General features: G+C 54.5%; 1 protein-coding gene across 2 annotated transcripts in view; it reads left to right on the top strand.

Annotated features, from left to right (window-relative positions):
- Kiaa1755 (KIAA1755 ortholog) overlaps window positions 1–15687 on the top strand; it is a 36130-nt gene extending 20443 nt beyond the window's left edge. The window contains exons 7-14 of one of the 2 annotated variants that reach the window (XM_074074738.1): window positions 646–729; window positions 2159–2275; window positions 4072–4170; window positions 5342–5490; window positions 7858–7996; window positions 9230–9352; window positions 9954–10175; window positions 12858–15687. In XM_074074738.1, coding sequence (XP_073930839.1) covers window positions 646–729; window positions 2159–2275; window positions 4072–4170; window positions 5342–5490; window positions 7858–7996; window positions 9230–9352; window positions 9954–10175; window positions 12858–13541 — 1617 coding nt within the window. In that variant the 3' untranslated portion in view covers window positions 13542–15687. Of the gene's footprint in view, window positions 1–645; window positions 730–2158; window positions 2276–4071; window positions 4171–5341; window positions 5491–7857; window positions 7997–9229; window positions 9353–9953; window positions 10176–12378 lie in introns of both variants that reach the window. The other variant, XM_074074739.1, reaches the window with a different exon arrangement.
- Window positions 15688–18042: the final 2355 nt, after the last annotated feature.

Raw genomic sequence — 18042 nt, 5'->3', positions numbered from 1 at the left:
GGACAGCCCAGGCAGTAAGCCAGCTTCAGGTAGGGCTTGATCCAAGAGCTCAGATATTGTCACCAGACCTTTCTCTATCTCCATGTCTAGCCCTGTCTTCCTGGAGTGTGGGGGGTGCCATTCTCTGAGAGCCCCACTCCCTGTTGGGTGGCAGTATGGCTTCCAGCAGCTTTAACTTCACACAGTCTCTCATTTCCATCCTGCAGGAAAAAGTGAGAGATTATTTTCCCAAAGTTCCCTGTGAAAATTTCTTGGTGTCTCCTTAGTCCTGATTGGTTAAAATGTCCATTCATCAACCAATCCCTGTGAGCAGGGAAATGGAGCACTCTGATTGGCTTAGACTTGGCCACACAAACCTTGTGAACTGAGTGATGGAGATTGCAAACTAGCCATGTGGGCATCCTGATCCATGGAGGTTTAGCTGTATTCACCTCGTGGTTGACCTCCTTACCTTATAGATGGGGAAACTGAGGCCCAGGGGGTGGGCCATCCAGGTGGACCTGCTGCTCTCCCAACTTGCAGTGGTTCACTCTCCAAACATCACACCTGAGCCCCAGCTGTGGGCGACCCATACTGTACCTGGGACCCACCTGCCTGCCTCTGGGGGGAAGAAGGAGGCAGCCCTGATGCAGCTCTGTTTGGCAGGCTCTGGTCCCTGCCTTCCGAGTGCTGCTCTTCCTGGGGAAGAAGGAGGCCGCTGTCCAGCTGCAGGAGCTACCTGCCATCCAGGTGAGAGGAGGCATGGAGGAGGTGGTGGAGAGGGGGAGTCTCCAGGCTTGAGCTGAGCAGGGGGGAAGGGGATGAACAATTGCAGAATTCACGAGCTAGAAGAGACCTTGAAACAATCTAGCATGGGATCAGAAATACAGGCATTGCCCCTCACAATCCTGTCTCCCAAGGGCACTGCCAAATAAGTCAGCCATTATTTCTTTCTGGCAATCCCAGAAACGCCTGGTGGTGTCCACATGATTGAGACCTTGCTGCAAGAGTTTCAACTAGCCAGCCCTTCCCCATTTTTTTCAGATGGAGAAACTGAGATACAGGGTCACCCAGCAAGTCAGACTCCCAGCCCAGTGCCTCATCCACACTGCGACTGGCCTCTGCTTGCATTTCTCTTCCTAATTAATACAGCCATGGTTGATTCAGAATTCACATTTAATTAGCGTCATGTCCCACAAGAGTGAATGCAGGCACCAGGACTTCTGCCCACTCCAGGAAGGACTTCAAAGGTCTCCTTCCTGGTTAGTAGAGAGGCATAGTGTGAGCTAGACACGTGGTTTTCAGCCTGAACATGTCTAGAGTGTCCAGGTCAGTTGCTCAGCAAGCAACTCTCAAAGCGGAGGATCAAGCTAGGTGTGGTGGTACACACCTGTAATCCCGGCACTCGGGATGGAGACAGGAAGGTCATGAGTTTCAGGCTACTCTCGGCTACATAGCAAAACCCCTCTCAAAAGAAAAAAACCTGAGAGTCAGCTTACTCTGCAGCAAGTGGGCTGCGGGCACAGGAATCTGGGTAGAGCACATCTAGGGATGTGTTAAAGGAAGTACATTCTCCGCTTAAGGAGCACTGGGTGGGGACTGGGGTTCTGTATTTCTGATGTATGCTGGGTCTTCAGACCCCTGAGTCACACTTGGAGTAGCAGGGTAACAGATGGATCCCAGCATAAACCCGAAACTTCACTCCTGGCACGACCTGGCACCTAGCCCCTTCTCCATGTCTTAGAGACACTGTTAGGATTCAGTGACCTCCCTGTGAGCCCCAAGGAGGAGCCAGCACCTTGGTGGGTCACTGGAGAGGAGTGCAAGGATTACAGAGACATTTCCTCCCGGGCCAGCTTTGGGTACTTTGTGCAATTCCTGGCGAACAATTGCACAGGCAATTTTGGGAAGGCGCCAGGCTCCAAGAGAACAGGTTTTGGGATTGACTAATGATGCCTGCCTGGGCACAGGCTAGGAGTGGTGGTAGGAGAGCTGTGTGTGCCATTCCACCTTGATTTCTTGGAGCTTCCAGAGAAGACTGGATGCCCAGAAAGCCCCTGTGAACCTTCCTCATGGGAGACACACTGATGCCGTGGCAGGGGCCATGATAGGACCTTCTCAAATATCTGTCCCCACCCCAAGTCCTCTGGTCGTTCTGACTCACCACTTTCATCTGCAGGTGGAGGTTCTGACCTCATTGAAGGCCCTCAGCCACCATGTGGACCCCAGCCAGCTCCCCGAAGCCCTGGAAGGCCCCTTCCCCTACTGCCACAGCGAGTGGGTGCAATTCTTCCAGGTGTCTGCCCTCACAGACTTTACCCCTGACCCTCACTCCTCTTCTTCCCTTTACTCTCCTGCTCTATGGATCTGTCAGCCTTTCAGGTTCAAAAACAGTCAGTCATTCAACAAACATATACAATGAAGGTGCAGAGTAGGATGAATAAGAGCTCAGTTCTCTGTGCTGTGTGATCTTGGCTAAGTTACTTACCTTATCTGAGCCTTGGTTTCCTCCTCAGCAAAATGGGGAGGTAATAATAGTGCCTAATCATGGATTTTTGTAAGAATTAAGGTATGAAAAGAGCTTAGACGCGTGTCTGGCAAGTGCTAACAGCTATGTCTGTGTTAACTGAACATAAACTTACAGGCCTGTCCTCTGTGGACTCCACAGTTCGGGGAGTTTGGGGTCTAGTGCGGGAGGCAGATGTGCTCCTTCTGGCAGAGGGAGGAAGTAGGGAAGTTGCTGGCACTGGGCTCCTCCTGCGTGGCTGCTATCCTCCCCACTGCAGCTCTGCAATGGATATTTCATACCCAGTTTAACCCAAGATGCCACACAGGGTGGGGGTGACTCGCACCATGGCAGACATCTTCAGCTTAGGTGCTGAAGCCAGAGCCCGTGCTGCCTGCCCAGCTCCCTCTAACCAGGGGCTACTCAGCCCTGGCTGCTGCAGACAGGTGGGGGACTTGCTCTTGCTGGACTTGCTCAGGCCCTATCCCTGCCTCTCCCACAAACTGTGACAGCCCAAAATGTTGGCAGACATTGGTGAATGTCCCCGCGGAGCACAGCCACCCCCATTGGGGAACCGCTGGTCTGTGTTCATAGTTTAACATGGTGATGGCTCATTTGCTTTTTGCATAGGCGATCTTTTTTAGGCTATGTTTGGTTTTGAACAGGCCATGCAGGTGGCCACAGATTCAACCCACCACGGATTGAGAATGTTTGGGAAAAATGCGTCTGTATGAAGATGTAGAGACATTTTTCTTGTTACTATTGCCCAAGCAAGACAATGGAACAACTATTTACAGGGCAGTTAGTTACCTTGTGTTAGGTATTGTAAGTAGGTTCTGTGCAAATATGACTCCAACTGATTTAAGGGACCTGGGTGTCTTTGGAGCTTGGTATCTGAGGGCTTCTGGAGCCTGTCCCCCACAGGGCATGAAGGATGACTACATTCAAATTTAAATGGTCCTTCCCTGCTTATCCCCAGCTCCCTGTTCCCTTCTCCAGAGGCCTCCAGTTAATCCAGGAGCATTCACACTTCACTTTGGCTTTCAGCTCTTTCCTTTTTGTGACATCTTTCCAAGACCCTAAATATGAAGCTAACATTGATGGTGACTCCCCCATGTGCTGAGCTGTATTCTAAGGACCTTGTACAAAGTCATCCATCAAATACTCACACCCCCCATAAGGCAGGAACTGCTGTGATCCCCATTTCACAGAGGAAGAAGCAAAGGCCCAGAGAGGTTAAGTAACTTACCTAAGGTCTCACAGATAGCAGGTGACAGAGCCAGGCAAAAGTGGAACCAAGCCACGCATGCCTTCTCACCTCCCTTCCCACCCCTCCCCACGAGGATTCCCCACCTGTCGGGGAGCAGCTCTGTCCTGTCTTCTTTCTCCTCTGGCTCACATTCCCAACACCTGTGGTTCTGAGAGTGTGGACCCCAGACCAATATCAGCATCTGCTGCAGTCTTCTAGAAATGTTCATTCTCACACCCACCCCAGAGGAACTGAGCCAGAAACTCAGAGGCCTCCTCCTGGGGCGGGGGGCGTGACCTCCCCAGCCCAGGCTGACACTCTGCTCTGGCCTCTGCAGAAGCTGGACCCATTCCTGGCTGACCTTCGCCAGGCCTCCTCCCTGCTTCAGGCTTCCATCAAGGAGCTGGAGAAAGGCGAGCCCCCCGGAGGGATGCAGGTGAGCCCAGAGCCTAGGGGACAGGAAAGCTGCACCACACCCCAGGCTCCACAGATGGGCTCCATGAAGGCGATGGGGGATACCACTTGCTTCAGGAGTGGAAGAGCAGTCATTAAAAAGGGAAGAGAGGGCTGGGGGTGTGGCTCAGTGGCATGGTGCTTGCCTAGTTTGTACAAGGCCCTGGGTTCCATCCCCAGCACTGAAAAAAAAAAAAGTAATAAAAAACATACAAAGGTAGAGCCAGGTGAGGCAGTGCATTTCTTTAGTCCCAGCACATGGGTGGTAAATGCAAGAGGATGGAGCCTTCAAAGCCAGCCTGGGCTACATACTGAGTTTAAGGTCAGCCCACACTATACAGTGGGATCCTGTCTCCAAAGAAAAGGAAGAAAGGAAGGAGGGAGGGAAAAGAAAAAAAGAAAGAGGGAGAAAGGAAGGAAGGAGGGAAAAGAGAAAAAGAAAGAGGGAGAAAGGAAGGAGGGAGGGAGGGAGGGGGAAGAAAGAAAAAGAGAGAGGGGGAGAGAAGGAAGGCAGGAAGGCAAGAGGCAAATGAAAAGGTAATTTATAAGTTGTGCCAAATGTCATGACAGTAAGATTGAGAATGATGGCAAAGGAGGGAGGGCCTGTCTGAAGAGATGACATTTAAGTTGAGGCCAGAAGTTCAAGAAGGGGTCTGCCTTTAAGGGGGACTGAGCTCCAGGCAGAGGGCAAGCATGTGCAAAGGCCCTGAGGCCGGCCATGCTTGTGATGGGCAGGAGGAGCATGAAGGTCAATGTGGAACAGAGTAAGTGGGAGGGAAGCAAAGCACTTCCCTCCAGACCTGGAGGAGCCTCCAGATCCAACATGGCTGGTGCTGGAATGCGATAGATGTTAAGAGGCAGGGAAGTCTTTGCCTTCCTTTCAGCTGCCATGTGGAGGACAGACTGTAGGGGGAACCCAGAGGGCAGCAGGGAGATCAGGGAAGAGGCTGGGATGAGTGTCCAGAGAGCTGATGGAGCCAGGATCAATGAGGTTGCCATGGTGATGGAGGGCGTGGCTTGAGGACCTGCCTTGGAGATAAAAGGACAGACTTTTTGGAGGAACTTGAAACTGGGGATGTTGGGTGTGGGGAACCCTGGAAGGTTGTAGAGGGAGAGTGGGAATTGGGCCTAAGAGCACCTCCCTATGTTGGCAGGAGGCCGCCAGGTGCTTGAGCAAGTCCAAGGAGCTGATGGAGGCTGTGCTGAGGGACCCGGGCCTCCTGGGCCTCCAGCGGGAAGGTGGAGCCATCCTGGCCAGGCTGCAGTGCAAGGCCAGCAGGCTGGACTCCAACCCTGATGTCAGGTACAGGCACACAGGCCTTCCCTCCTACACCTGTCCGCCAGCCTGGGAGCTTAGGATTGGGGCCACCTGGCCAAGGAAGACATAGGGTGGGCACATGAAAACCCAGAATTGGGCATTTCCATGGCCTGTGTCCTTGGTGGGGTGGGGGCGGCCCGGACACAGGTCCCTGTTCTGGGGCCTTGGCAAGTCCCTCGTCTCTTCTCTGCTGTCCCTCCTTCATCCTCGACTATCTTCAGTGGGGATGAGCATTCAGAGGTGTCCCCTCCCTGTCTCTGCTCACCCCCATGGACCAAGCCCTTTTCTCACCCAGATGCTGGGCTGAGCACTTCAGGCCAGTCTTATTTGTTCCTGGCAAGAGCCCTGGGAGGTCCACATCACCCTTATTTGGCTGTGGTGGTGAAGGGTCAGTGACATGAAATAACAGCTAGCAATATCCGGCTGGGGACCTGAAGCCAGGACATCTGGGTGTCTAACCCTTACACAGCCCTGCCTTCTGCAGCTGGCTGCTGGACCTGGCGGGAGAACCTCACAGCATGTCTTGGAGCTAGACTGGCCTGGCAGACACCACTTTCTTAAGTTTAGGGGGAGTCAGTGCAACACAGGTGGAGACCCCTAATCTGAAGACAAGAATCCAAAATACTCCAAACTGTGGGACACACGAGCCCAAGTGGAAAATTCCACACCAGAAACTTTGCTTCATGCACACAATTCTCAAAATGATTGCCTAAAATGACCTTCGGGCTATGCATAAAAGGTTCATGTGAAACAAGTGAGCGTCATGTTTAGATGTGGAAACCAGTTCCAAAGTGTCTCATTAAGTAAAAACAACTGTTCCCAGATCCAGGAAAAAAGCATCTGAAATCTGAAGCACTTTGAACCCAAGACAAGGATACTCGACCTGTAATTGAACTGTCAGCAACTGGAAATATTTTCTCTGTTAGAACACAGAAACTTTGCATAAGCTTTTAAAAAGAGTTTGTTGAACCAACACCAACACAGCACTTTGTGTGTGCTGTGATGTTCTAAGGAATTACAAAAATTCCTGCTTCTGGAGTGGGTCCCAGTATTGTCCTTTTGTCACAATGGAGGAACCTGAGGCTGAGAGAGAGCTTAGTGCCTTGCCCGGGCCACACGGCTGGGACTTGGTGGCCAGGACTTGAATCCAGGCAGCCTGGGCTCAGAATCTTGAAAACATCCCTGAGCTGCACCCCTAGATTGGAGGCAGGTTCACGCACAGATGGGAATGCTGGCAGCAGGGGTCCCCACCAAGTGTAGGTCACATCCCTGCCCCTCACAATGCCAGGTGGGGCTGTTTCCAAGCCCCTGTCTCACCTACCCGTCCCAGCCTCTCCTGTCCCCCTAGGTCCCTCCAGACCCTGCATCGGCAGCTCCACCAGGGGGCGCTGTGGGCCCGCGCACGCGGCTTCCTGCATCCTTCTGCACTGGACCCTGCAGCCTGGGCCTGTCCACCCCTCCCTCCCTCAGCAGCCCCAGGCTTGGCATTTTATGTCCTATTCACGAGCCCTGGGTCCTCACATCTGCCCTGGAAGGGCGGCCACCCACAAGGAGGCCCAAGCAGAGTGGGGTCCCTTGGGAAGCAGCCTTTCCTTCCATCTTGTCTTTCCTGCTAAAAGTCATTCCACCTAGGGCAGGGAGAATGATGGGTTCACATTCCTCCCATCACCCATGCATTGTCAGGACTGAAGTCCCAGGTCTCCTGGCTTTCTGGCTTTGGCCATTTAAAAAATTCCATGCAAAGGCCACTGTGACCCAGGCTCCATTCAGATGGCCATGAGGGAAAGTTGCTGCTCTCTCTGGACCTCAGTTTCCCACCTCAGTGGGCACAGGGTGGGGGTGTTGCAGCTGAGCCTTGTTGCGATGGAAATCAGGTGTCAGAAGTGCCAGCAGGTGTCCTGATCTGGACTCTGTGAGAAGTGCTCTCGGAGATGAGGGCAGCTCTTGCCTTGCCAGCCTGGAACTCCCAAGGAGCTCTGGAAAGCTCCCGGGTCTGACCTCACCCACAGCCTGACTCAGTGGGCCTGGAATTTCTAAAGTTTCCCAGATTAGCCCGCCAACTCCTCACAACTGCTGTGCAGTGAGATTCTGTTATCATCCCTAAGTACAGATGAGAAACAGAGACACGGTGTGGTGCAGACATCACTCAAGATCCCACCCTGGAAGGTGACAGGGCTGAGATTTGGCAGGCCCAGAGAGGTATAGGGTCCTGGCAAGGTCACACAGCAAATCAGTAGCTGGAAACCCAGCTGGCGCCACAGACTGGGAGGCAGGCAGTCCTGGGCAAGAGGACGGTGGGAGGAGGGGAGGGAAGAGCATTGAGGGCTTTTCTTATCCCGCACCTCCTCCCAGGAGCCATCTGGATGAAGCCGCCACCCTGTACAGCCTGGTGGACGAGCAGCTTCACGTCCTGGTCACTGCGTCCAACCACCTCCTGGGGAGGCTGGAGCTTCGAGTGCGCCTGGGCCACCTGGAAGCCGCCATCCACCAGGTAAAGGGCAAGCTGCCCAAGGGGTGTGGGGTTCACCTGGCTGCGTCCACAGGAAGGACGGCCCCTAGGCCAGCCCAGTTTGGGTATCTGATTCTGTGAAGACCAGGCAGGCATCCACATGCCATGGTGCTCACTAAGTGCTCAATGAGTAAAGACTGCACTTAGTGAGCTCCAGCTATGTACAGCCCTGGGCCAGGGCCTCCATGTGCATCCTGGCTTTCCAGCCTCATGACTCACCAGTAATTTGCGAAGCTGTGAGATGGCCCCACCACACAGACAGGACACTGAGACTGGGAGGTGACTGTCCCTGCTGGTGGTTGCGCTCTGGAGGCTGACCTGGACTGCATCCTGGCACCACTTCACCTGGCTGCCGGAGTCTAGAACCCACGCATCCCTTCCTGCCAGGGCTGAGGCACGGGCCATGGAGGCTCGGCACCTGCCAGTTACCTGACTGTTCAGGCTTCTGTGCCCTCATTTCTCAATTGGAACTATTAGTGCCTGCTCCCCTGGGCAAAACGTGTTAGTGTTGCTCTTTAAGACACCAAAGCTGGGCATGGTGGTACACGCCTGTAATACCCTAGCACTCAGGAGGCTGAGGCAGGGGGATCACTAGTTCAAGGCCAGCCTGGACTACATAGCAAGACCCTGTCTCAAAAACCAAAACAAACAAACAAATACACAACCCTTGCCAGACCAAGAAGGGAACTTCCACTCAAGGAGTCAAGAGCCATTTGTACCCTCTGTTGCTCACTGGAAATTTCACGTGTACCCATTTTACCACCAACAAACTGAGACCAGAAAGAGGCCACGACTGGCTGGGTTTACAAGGCATGTTTTTAACTGGCCTGTGCACCTTCCTCTGCCATACCTTTGTGACCCAGTGACAGTGAGTGATCATATTGAGCCAAGGCTCGTCACCTTGCGGCCCCTTTGCCAACTTATGGCTTCATTACCACACCATGCACACTGAGGGCCTGCAACCTGCAGGGTACTGGCCAGGCCACCCCTCTGGGTCCTGCCGAGGGCAACCTTTCCCCTTCCGGTGTCTTGCAGAACACGAGTCCCCACTTTCCTCCCCAAGACCCCCACCTAGCACTGAAGGGTGTCAGTCCAGCCCCTGAGTGATGGAGGACAAGAAGACCTTGACCTCCCAGGAAGTTGGGGTGGGCAGGGGGGTTGGCCAAGGGTGTCCCCCTAGCAGCTGCTCACGTGCAAACTTCCATGCCTCCCCAGGTCAGTAGCTGGATGGAGCGGGAAGGAAGCCAATGTCTGCAGGCGCTCACCCCCAAGATCAGCTGCGCAGAGACCGTGCAGAGAGCCCACAAAGAGTTCGAGGACTTCTTTCTGCAGGCTGCGGTGTGTGCCCAGAGGAGCAGGTGGGAGGGGTGGCCCTGTGAGGTGGGAAAGTGCAGGAGAACTTCTGGAAGCAGGGAGGAGACAGGCTGGGTTCCAAAGGGTTCAACTTAGATGTTACCTCCTTCAGGAAGCCCTCCCAGACTACCAAGTCCAAAGAGTACTCAGAATCCAGCCCAGGGTGGGGTACTTCAAATGCAGATTCCAGGGCCTTGCCTCAGAATTCAGGGGCTGGGACGTTGCAACCATAGTGGGCACAGGGAGTTTCTGTCTGTCACAGCCCCCAGGGAGTTCCCAGGGCAGTGGAGGATGAGAGTGGGCACAAACGGGGACACTGATGAGAGGACCGTGAGGGCACAGAGGAGAAGCCTCTGACCCCGACTTTGGGGTGAACTGCCAAGGCAAAGGCCTGGGGACTGTCGGAGCACAATTGCCACTGCTGTCTATGGATCAAGTCCTGTGGGGGAGCAGCGCTGTTAGACCTCACTTGACAAATGAGGAAACTGAGGCTCAGAAGCCTCTCAGCTCAGCAGGTAGTAGAGGCTCCTGGCCTCTGGGGAGGCCCAAGCAGGAGCTGAGAGCACATTCTCCTCTCCCCACTCAGGCCCAGTACCGCAAGGGCCTGGACCTGTCCAAGCAGGCGGCCCAGCTGGGAGCTGCAGCTGGAGGTGGGGGCGAGGCTGGAGGGCCCGTGTGCCCAGAGCTTGTGGCCTTCGCGTCCACACAGCGGGCCTTCCAGGCGAAGCTGACCCACTTCTACATGGCGGCGGAGCGGCAGCGCACAGACCTGGAGACCCTGCTCCACCTGCACCGCTTCTGCAAGAAGGTGAGCCCTGTGGTCCAGGCGCACGGACCCCCTCTCCATCCCCCTGCTGGGTGTGGTGGGGACACAGCGCTAGGCAATTTGCCTAACTCATCCCACTCCCACGAGTGGAAGAGAGCTGGGATGAGGACAGAACAGACTCCCTGTCCCTGAGCTGTCACGTCTGTGTCTTTCCCCAAAGTGAGGAGGAAGTGGCAACAGACTCTTGTCAAGGGCAGGGCGAAGGTGGTTAGGATAGCATGAGGGTAGCACACAGGAGTGCACACCTCACACTCTCACCTGACTTGATCCTCACCACCCCTGTAAAGGAGGGGCCCTGACATTGCTCCCGCTTTCCAGATGAGAAAACCAAGGTCACCCAGAGCGTCCATGATTGAGCCTCCACCCTTCCAAAATCCCTGATGCCAAACTCCTCATTTTTCTGATGGGGAGACTGAGGCCTGTGGGCAGCAAGGGAGCAGCCCAGGAGAGCTGGGACCCAGTTGGGACAGGAGGCCACAAGGGTGGCTGCTGGCCATTACCCTTGGCTGCCCCTTGAACTTGCCACTAGGGACAGAGCATGGAAAGAGCCTGACCCCCTCCATCCAGCTGTCAAGACAGCCCAGCATGCAGGGGTGGCGAACACAGGGTGCTTTGGGGGACAGCAGGAGGGCACTCACGCATGCCTTGGGGGCCTGAGAGGACAGGGTCCTCTTTGTCTCCTTAGAGCAGCGGCAAGGCAGGCAGATGTTGGCAGTGACAATAAGGGACTCCCTCCCCCGAGCTGTTCAGTGGCTGGAGAGCACAAGAGAGACAGAGTCTGGGACTCAGAGTCAGGGTCACATACACCCGCACGAGCTGTGTGACCTCAACCATAGTCTCCACCTCTCTGAGCCTCAGCCCCCGATGATAACAATAACACTTGATGACTGTGTAGTTCTTCTACATCAGGCTCTGTGCTGTCATTTCACATCTTATTTCATTGTCACACAAACCCTCTACTCCTACTTTGTCCATTTGACACACGAGGAGCTAGAAAGGTTGAACAATTCGTGTAGTGTCACACAGCTGGCAGAATGGCAGAACTGACATTCAAACCCAGACCATCTGGCTGGAGCGCCCACCCTGCCAGGTGGCAAGAGAGTTAGATTAAGCGTAAATGACCCACAGGGCTGCTCAAATTTACACTCATTATTGGCGTTATTTTTAGTATCATTAGGAGGAAGAGGCGGAGGCATCTGGAAGTTTCTCCTTGCTCACTCATTTCTGTCCATTTCAGCCAAACTCGCTCCAGCTCCAAGGCCTTTGCACACACTGTTCCCACCACCTGGAAGCTTTTCCTTGGGCAGCTGGTTTCTTGTCCTTCTTCCTCTCAGCTCACACATCGTCCTTCTTGTCGAGGCCCATCCTGACCACCCACCACCCAGCCCCATTCTCTCTTATCGCCTGCTTTGTTGAAATCTGAAATGATCCTGCTGCTTTGTCACTTATCTGTGTGTGTGTGTCACCTCCCTGAGCTGAGGACCCAGTCCAAGCTGGCCAGCACGCAGAGCGTAGCATAAACCCTAGTGGAGGGCTGGCTAGTGCGAGAAAGGAGGCAAGCTGGTGGCCCAAGAGGGTTGGCATCTGTCCCACGTTGGAAATCACACCGTGGGGAGGTGGCCTGCCTGACTCTGCCCCTCCTCGGCCACCTCTTGGATCTGGGCTAGGTGCTGCTCCTGTCAGCTGCAAGGGGTTGAGCAAGTGACTTCTGAGCCATCATTGATGTCTGTCCAGCTTGGCCAGGAGGCCACGTCCAGGACATCCCCATGCTGGGGTAGGCCCTGGGTGAGGTGCATGTGTGTGGCAGCTTGGCCACACACAGTTTTGTCGCTAAGGGAGACTTATGCAGCCATGAGCTCCAAGAGCTGCCACGGATGTGAAACCCTTTATCTAAAGACAGGTTCCCTTAATCCCCGCGAAGATGCCATCCTCCGAGAAAACGCTTCTGTGCTCCCATGACCCTGCACCTCGCTGTTGGGCCCTAAATTAATGGAGACAGAGATTCCGGTTTTCATGAGCTACTGGGTTGCATTGGTGCCTCTGCAGGCTGTAGATATTTGGGGGGAGAGGAATTGGGGACAGACAGAATCACACAGGAGGCAGAGACCCAGCTGGAGTGAGGGCCCAGGGCCTGGCTGAGCTGGCCGTCGACCCCTGACCAGGCCAATTTCTCCTTTTGCACCAGGAGCAGAACTTTTGGAGGCAAGATGGAGCTGAATTGGAATCTCAGTCCTTCCCTGACCTGCTGTGTGACTCTGGGCAATCGAAGTCACTACTCTGAGCCTCAGTTTTCTCCCCCTGGGAAATGGGCTTCTAGTCCAGTTCAGTGTGGTCACACAGGTGACCCATGGAGCCAGGCAGACAGCCAGCAGTCAGTACACATTAGGTGGATCCCTCCCATCTTGGGAGTCACACTCTCAGCTCTTACAGGCTTTTCGTCATTGTCTGATACCATTTCCATTTTACAGAAGGGAACCAGTCCTGCTGGTTCATAGTTCTGTTAGAATATAGCCAAAGGTGCTGAAACCGTTTCCAGGTGACAGGTGTGTAGAGGTCAGTGGACAAACATCTCTGCGCACTTACTGATTCAGCTTCACTGTACCTACCGTGGAACCCCCATTGCTGATCTCACTGAGCCCCCCACCTCCCTCTTCTCATCCCCAGATGACCTGGTTCCACTTGGACTGTCAGGATCTGATGGCCCAGCTCAGGCTGGGCAAGGCCCAGAAGGCCAGCCCTGGGGATCAGTGCCGCCTCCACCGCTACCTGCGGCGCCTGGAGACCGAGTTCCCTGCCGAAAAGCTCACGGCCATGAGGCTGCAGGTGGCCTCCCTGAGCCGGACCGGCCTGGGCCAGGACCTGTGGGAGGAGGCCCGGGTACAACACGAGGAGATCCATAGCCTCTTGAGGAAAGCGCTGGCCCACTGCCCGTGCCCAGCGGCTCCTGCAGCCCACTGGGCAAACCCAGAGTTAACAGGGCCAGCGGCCAAGGGCCGGGGTCTGACTGGGGAAGTCAGTCCCAAGGGGAAGTGGGAACTGCCCCTGCAGGACTCACTGGGTGTGGAGCCTTTGCCAAAATCCTGCTGGCCTCCTCCAGTCACCAGAGGGGGACAGAGCCCTCTGCCTGAGGAGGCTGGTCACACAGAGGAGGCTGATAAAGGCCAAGGCATCCATGAGCCCACCAAGCCTGCTCCCGACCCTCTTCTCGTCACCCTCTTCTCCCAGCAGGAGCCCCCCACACAGAGCCAGGTCCCCCACCCCATGGGGGACAGCTTCTCCTCAGAAGGAACAGACTCACAGATGTCCCTGGAGGACTCACCCCAGACAAGTCCACCTGCATCTCTGTAGTTGAGGCTCCCGTTATCATACCAGCCCCAGGATGGCTGTGATGGAGGACAGCTGGGAACCCTGTGGATCTTCTAGAGATACAGCTGACCACCACGACTTTACATTTTCCCTGTGTGGGGTGGACAAGAACTGTGGGCCCAATCCTGCCTCAGAAAACTCCAGAAAGACTGCTTCCCACGCATGCAGAATAGCAGAGCCAGGATCCAGGCTCAGTAAAGCTTCGATTGGCCCCATAATTCCAGGGTCTAGCTGTGGAAGGGGCTGTTGGTACAGAGCCTGTCAAGGTCTCGCCCTTAGGCAGCCCAAGCAGCTCCTGGAATTCAGGAAGGATACGCGCTTTTCGTGGGACACGAAGGCTGTGGAGCACAAGGGCAGGGAAAGTGGGAGTGGCCTCGTGTCTGGGGTCATCCCAGAAACAGACCCTGGGACAAGGACTGGAGCCTCTGTGTATTTGGAGGTGACCCCAGGACCCTGGTGGGGAACAGGGAGGTGAGTCTGCAAAGGGAGTGAAGGATGTATGGTCCTGGGAGGACAGGTGGAGCTCCACCCTGCTGGGGATCTGAAGACAGGCGTGGAGCAGGAGGACAGCGCCCCAGAGCTGCCCTCTGAGGGCCGAGTTGGCACTTGTGAACTGCGGCTTCAGTGCTGTGCATCCAGGAGCAAAGGCAAGGGCAGGCCGCCGAGGCTCCATCTCACTGGGCTCCTCCCTGGAGTGGGGGCTCAGCCTGCTCAAATTCAGGGAACCCCATAGAATCTTGCACCCCAGAGAACCCCACCTACCCAGGTCCCCTGCCTTCTTCACTTCCCACGGGGTCCCAGACTCAACGTCTCCCATTCTCCACCCAGGCCCCAACCTGTGTTTCAGCACAGCCTCTGATGCCTGGTGTCATTAGGTCCAGAGGAGGGTTTGGGACTGGGGAAAAAGAGAAAGGACAACTCTCGCTCAGCGGGTAGTGGGGGACAACGAAAGCAGCCCATCCAGCTGTGTCACACAGCTAGAGCGCCCCCTAGTGCCCACCCTGGGCTTCGTGTTGATAGGCTTTTCTGGTCTCTGAATTAGTCTGCATCAACCAGATGGCTCTCTGGCAACCTGAGTTTTCCTGGCCCCAGGGAGGAGGGTGGGGTGCCAGTGTACCCCAGTGAGGCTGTGGAAGGGGAGAGAGGCATCCTGGAGCAGGTAGAGGATGTGGTTTGTCAGGAGACAGCTCAGCAGAGAGTCACGCACACTCAAGGCCCCAGATGGCTTCAGGAATCTTCTATCAGGTTCAAGATCTCTCCAAGTTTGTTCTAGGACCTGCCTACCACTTGGGGGACAGGGGGAAAGGGGGTCCAGGTCCATTTTGCTGCTATCCTAGATTGGCACAAACTGGGTAATTTACAATAGAAGATTATTTGGCTCATGGTTCTGGAGGCTGGGAAGTCCAAGATGGAGGTGCTGCATTTGGTACAGGCTTCTTGCTGCACCATACATAGCACGGTGGAGGGTATGACATGGTGAGACCCTATGCAAGAGAGGGAAGGGGCCCAAGGCATCCTTTATAAGGGGGTCACTCCCGCATGAGTCCTTTATGGGGACCTATCATCTCTTCAAGACCACACCTCTTGACAGTCCAGCACACAGACTTCGGGGGACACATTCAAAGCATAGCAGGGTACCATTGGGAGGCACTTGGACTGAGGCCTGAGCCAGCCCCGCACCCCAGCCAGTTCTGATCCTTGCATTCCACGCCCTCCCCTGGCATCCAGACAGGCCCGAGGATGTGTGAGGCATTGTATCAGCCCATCTCCATCCATGTCTGTTGCCTCCAAGGGGGGTCAGAGGCTCTTAAGATGTTGCCATAGCAACAGCATCTAGTCAATGGGGACCACAGGCAGAGAGCCAGGGAACCTGGGGAGCAAGGATGGGAGCTGACTTCTGAGAGACCACAGCTACTGCCACAGATGTTAGGGGCAAAGAGAAGATGTGTGAGCCAAAAATCCTTGGGTGGGTAGGGTTCCCAATACATATGGGGTCCCTGAGGTCATCTTGTATGTACAGCCCTCTGTCTCCAAACAGAACTAAACCCCAACTGCCTACTGGGGTGCAGAAATAAAATATGACTGATAGGAATGAATAACTATATAAAAATCACAAAGAATAAAAATAGGTAACATTTTGTGGCATTTTCTTTTTCTTTCTTTTTTTTTTTTTTTTGCAGTACTGGGGTTTGAACTCAGGGCCTCACGCTTGCTAGGCAGATGCTCTACCCCTTGAGCCACTCCGCCAGCCCTGGCATTTTCTTTGGATCCAGCTTTGTGCTGAGCATCTTAAAAGCTTCACGGGGCTTGTTGAATGTTTCACAGTGGCTCTGTGAAGCTGGTACCAACGTCCCCGTTTTCTTGAGGTGAAGACTTGCCCAGTGTCACAGTGAGTGGCAAGCTTGGGCTGAGTGCTGATTTTCAGTGTCTTGTATTGGTCCCAGCAGCAGTCCTGCTATACGTGGCCACTGCCATGTACCCAGGGGTCCTGGCTGGGCTTTGCTGGCCCTCTGGGTGGCACTTATACCCAGGTGTCTTGTGGCACATGAGCAGTGTTGCAGAATGGCTAGTGACACAGGCCCTGGAGTCAGATTAAGTGTACACACCAGGCTCCAGCATTCACAAGCTGTGTGTCCTTGGCTAAGTGAAGTTACCTCTCTGTGCCTTGCCTGTCTCACCAGTAAAATCAAAGCAGTAAGAACTCAGAGGTTTACTGTAAGTATCAAGTAAGGTAAAATGTGGAATCCTCACAAGGTGGCTGGGACATGATGCAGCCTCACTAAGTGGTATCTGCTGTTCCACTGTGGCACCAGCCTGGCCAGCCCTCACTTCCACTGTCTGGAAAATGGAGGAAGAACTCTCTCTACAGGCCCCCAGTAAAGCCCTCTATTGATCCCCAAAGACACGTCCAGTCTTTGAAGCATGTGAATTCTCCAATTAATTTTCTGAATCCCCAGTTATCTCTAAAGATCGCAGGGACCTCCTTTATTGGCATTGGCCAAAAGCTGGCCATGGCGAGGACATGGCAGGAGGAACCCCCACTCCCTGTCAGCTTTGAGTCAGCAAAGCCTCAGCCCCAAAAGGCAGCTCGCAAGGAACCTCGAGTCTCCAGTGACACATCTGACTATTCCACTGTGACAGGACCCTTTATCAAGCTGAGGGGTTGGGAGGCCAGGCAACAGGAAGAGCAGAGCCTGGCAAACGGGACCTCAGGGCCACTTCTGCTCATCTGGGAATGGCTTCCCCTCTCCAGTGCTCAGTTTCCCCCATTTGTGTGATGGGAGCACTGGATGGGTAGGGACCATTCTCACCTTGGGAGTCAGAGAGCCTGCCTGTGAATCTGGGCTTGACAGCCTGCTGCCTCTAAATAAAGGCCATCTGCAGTTTTCCCCATCTGTCCAATGGGTTAGTCAGGCTTGCTAGGTCCTCAAGCTCGGACCAGCCTTTTTTTCCTTTTGGAGGAGGGGCAATCTTGTGGAAGAGCCAAGTTTTGAAAGTCAGCTGGGCAGAGATAAGAGACAGAGGTGGGACTGGGCCCGAACAGAAGTCTAGGCACCTGACAGTTTACAAAGTACTTTTTGGCCATCCATTTTCTCGTCTGATCTTTATCTCAGATAAGGAGCACCAGAGTCACTCTCTGGGATAGTTCCTTTTTACAGATGAGAAGACAGAAGCCTGGAGAGGGAAGGCCCCTTGTCCAAAATCCCATGGCCAGTAAGGGGCTGAGAAGGGGAACTTCAGATCTGGCATAATTCTGCTCAATACAGCATCTGGGGGAGCAGGTGAGCCCCCCACTCTGAGCCTTTGTCCACTCAAGGTGGGCACCCCACACCCCATGCTCACGTTACCCACTCCAGATCCAGACGGGACAGCTGGCCGGGGTCAGGGCACAGACCACTCTCACAAAACAGAGCTGTTCTGTTCTCCAGGGACTATGAGCTGGCTTCTAGTCCAGGACACACTGTCCCCTTGGGCCCCCACCACTGAGTGCCTTACAGTTCAAGCCAGTGTGACATCACCTACCCAAGGCTAGAGTCACATCCCACAGCTGGGGACTCAGTCCTGCAGACCCCAGTGACAAGCCCCGTGCTGTGACCTGTGTTTCCCACCAACCAGCTATAAATCAGGTTTCCCATTTCCTCCTCAGTGGGTCCCATGAAGTTGCTAGGACGACACACAGAACTCAGAAGATGACTACTATTCTGGTTTATTCTAAGGATGCCGCAAAGGATACAGGTGAATGGCCACATGGAAGAGATGCGTTGAGCAGGTGTGTGGGAGAAGCATGTGTTTGGCTACCAGCTGCGGGATCCAGTCCTTCGGGCTTTTCATAGAGACCTAATCAGGCAATCATGATTGACTAATCACGGGTCATTGTGGACCAACCCAACCTTCAGCTCCTCTCCCTTCTCAGGTTTGGGGAGATGGGGCTGAATGTTTGGTGACCAGCCTCACCCTGAAGCCACCAGTCATCTCCTCAGTA

The sequence above is a fragment of the Castor canadensis genome, chromosome 5 (assembly GCF_047511655.1).
Source record: "Castor canadensis chromosome 5, mCasCan1.hap1v2, whole genome shotgun sequence".
NCBI lineage: Eukaryota > Metazoa > Chordata > Mammalia > Rodentia > Castoridae > Castor > Castor canadensis.
Note: the sequence above shows the minus strand (reverse complement) of the source record. Positions and strands in the feature narration are given on the sequence as shown.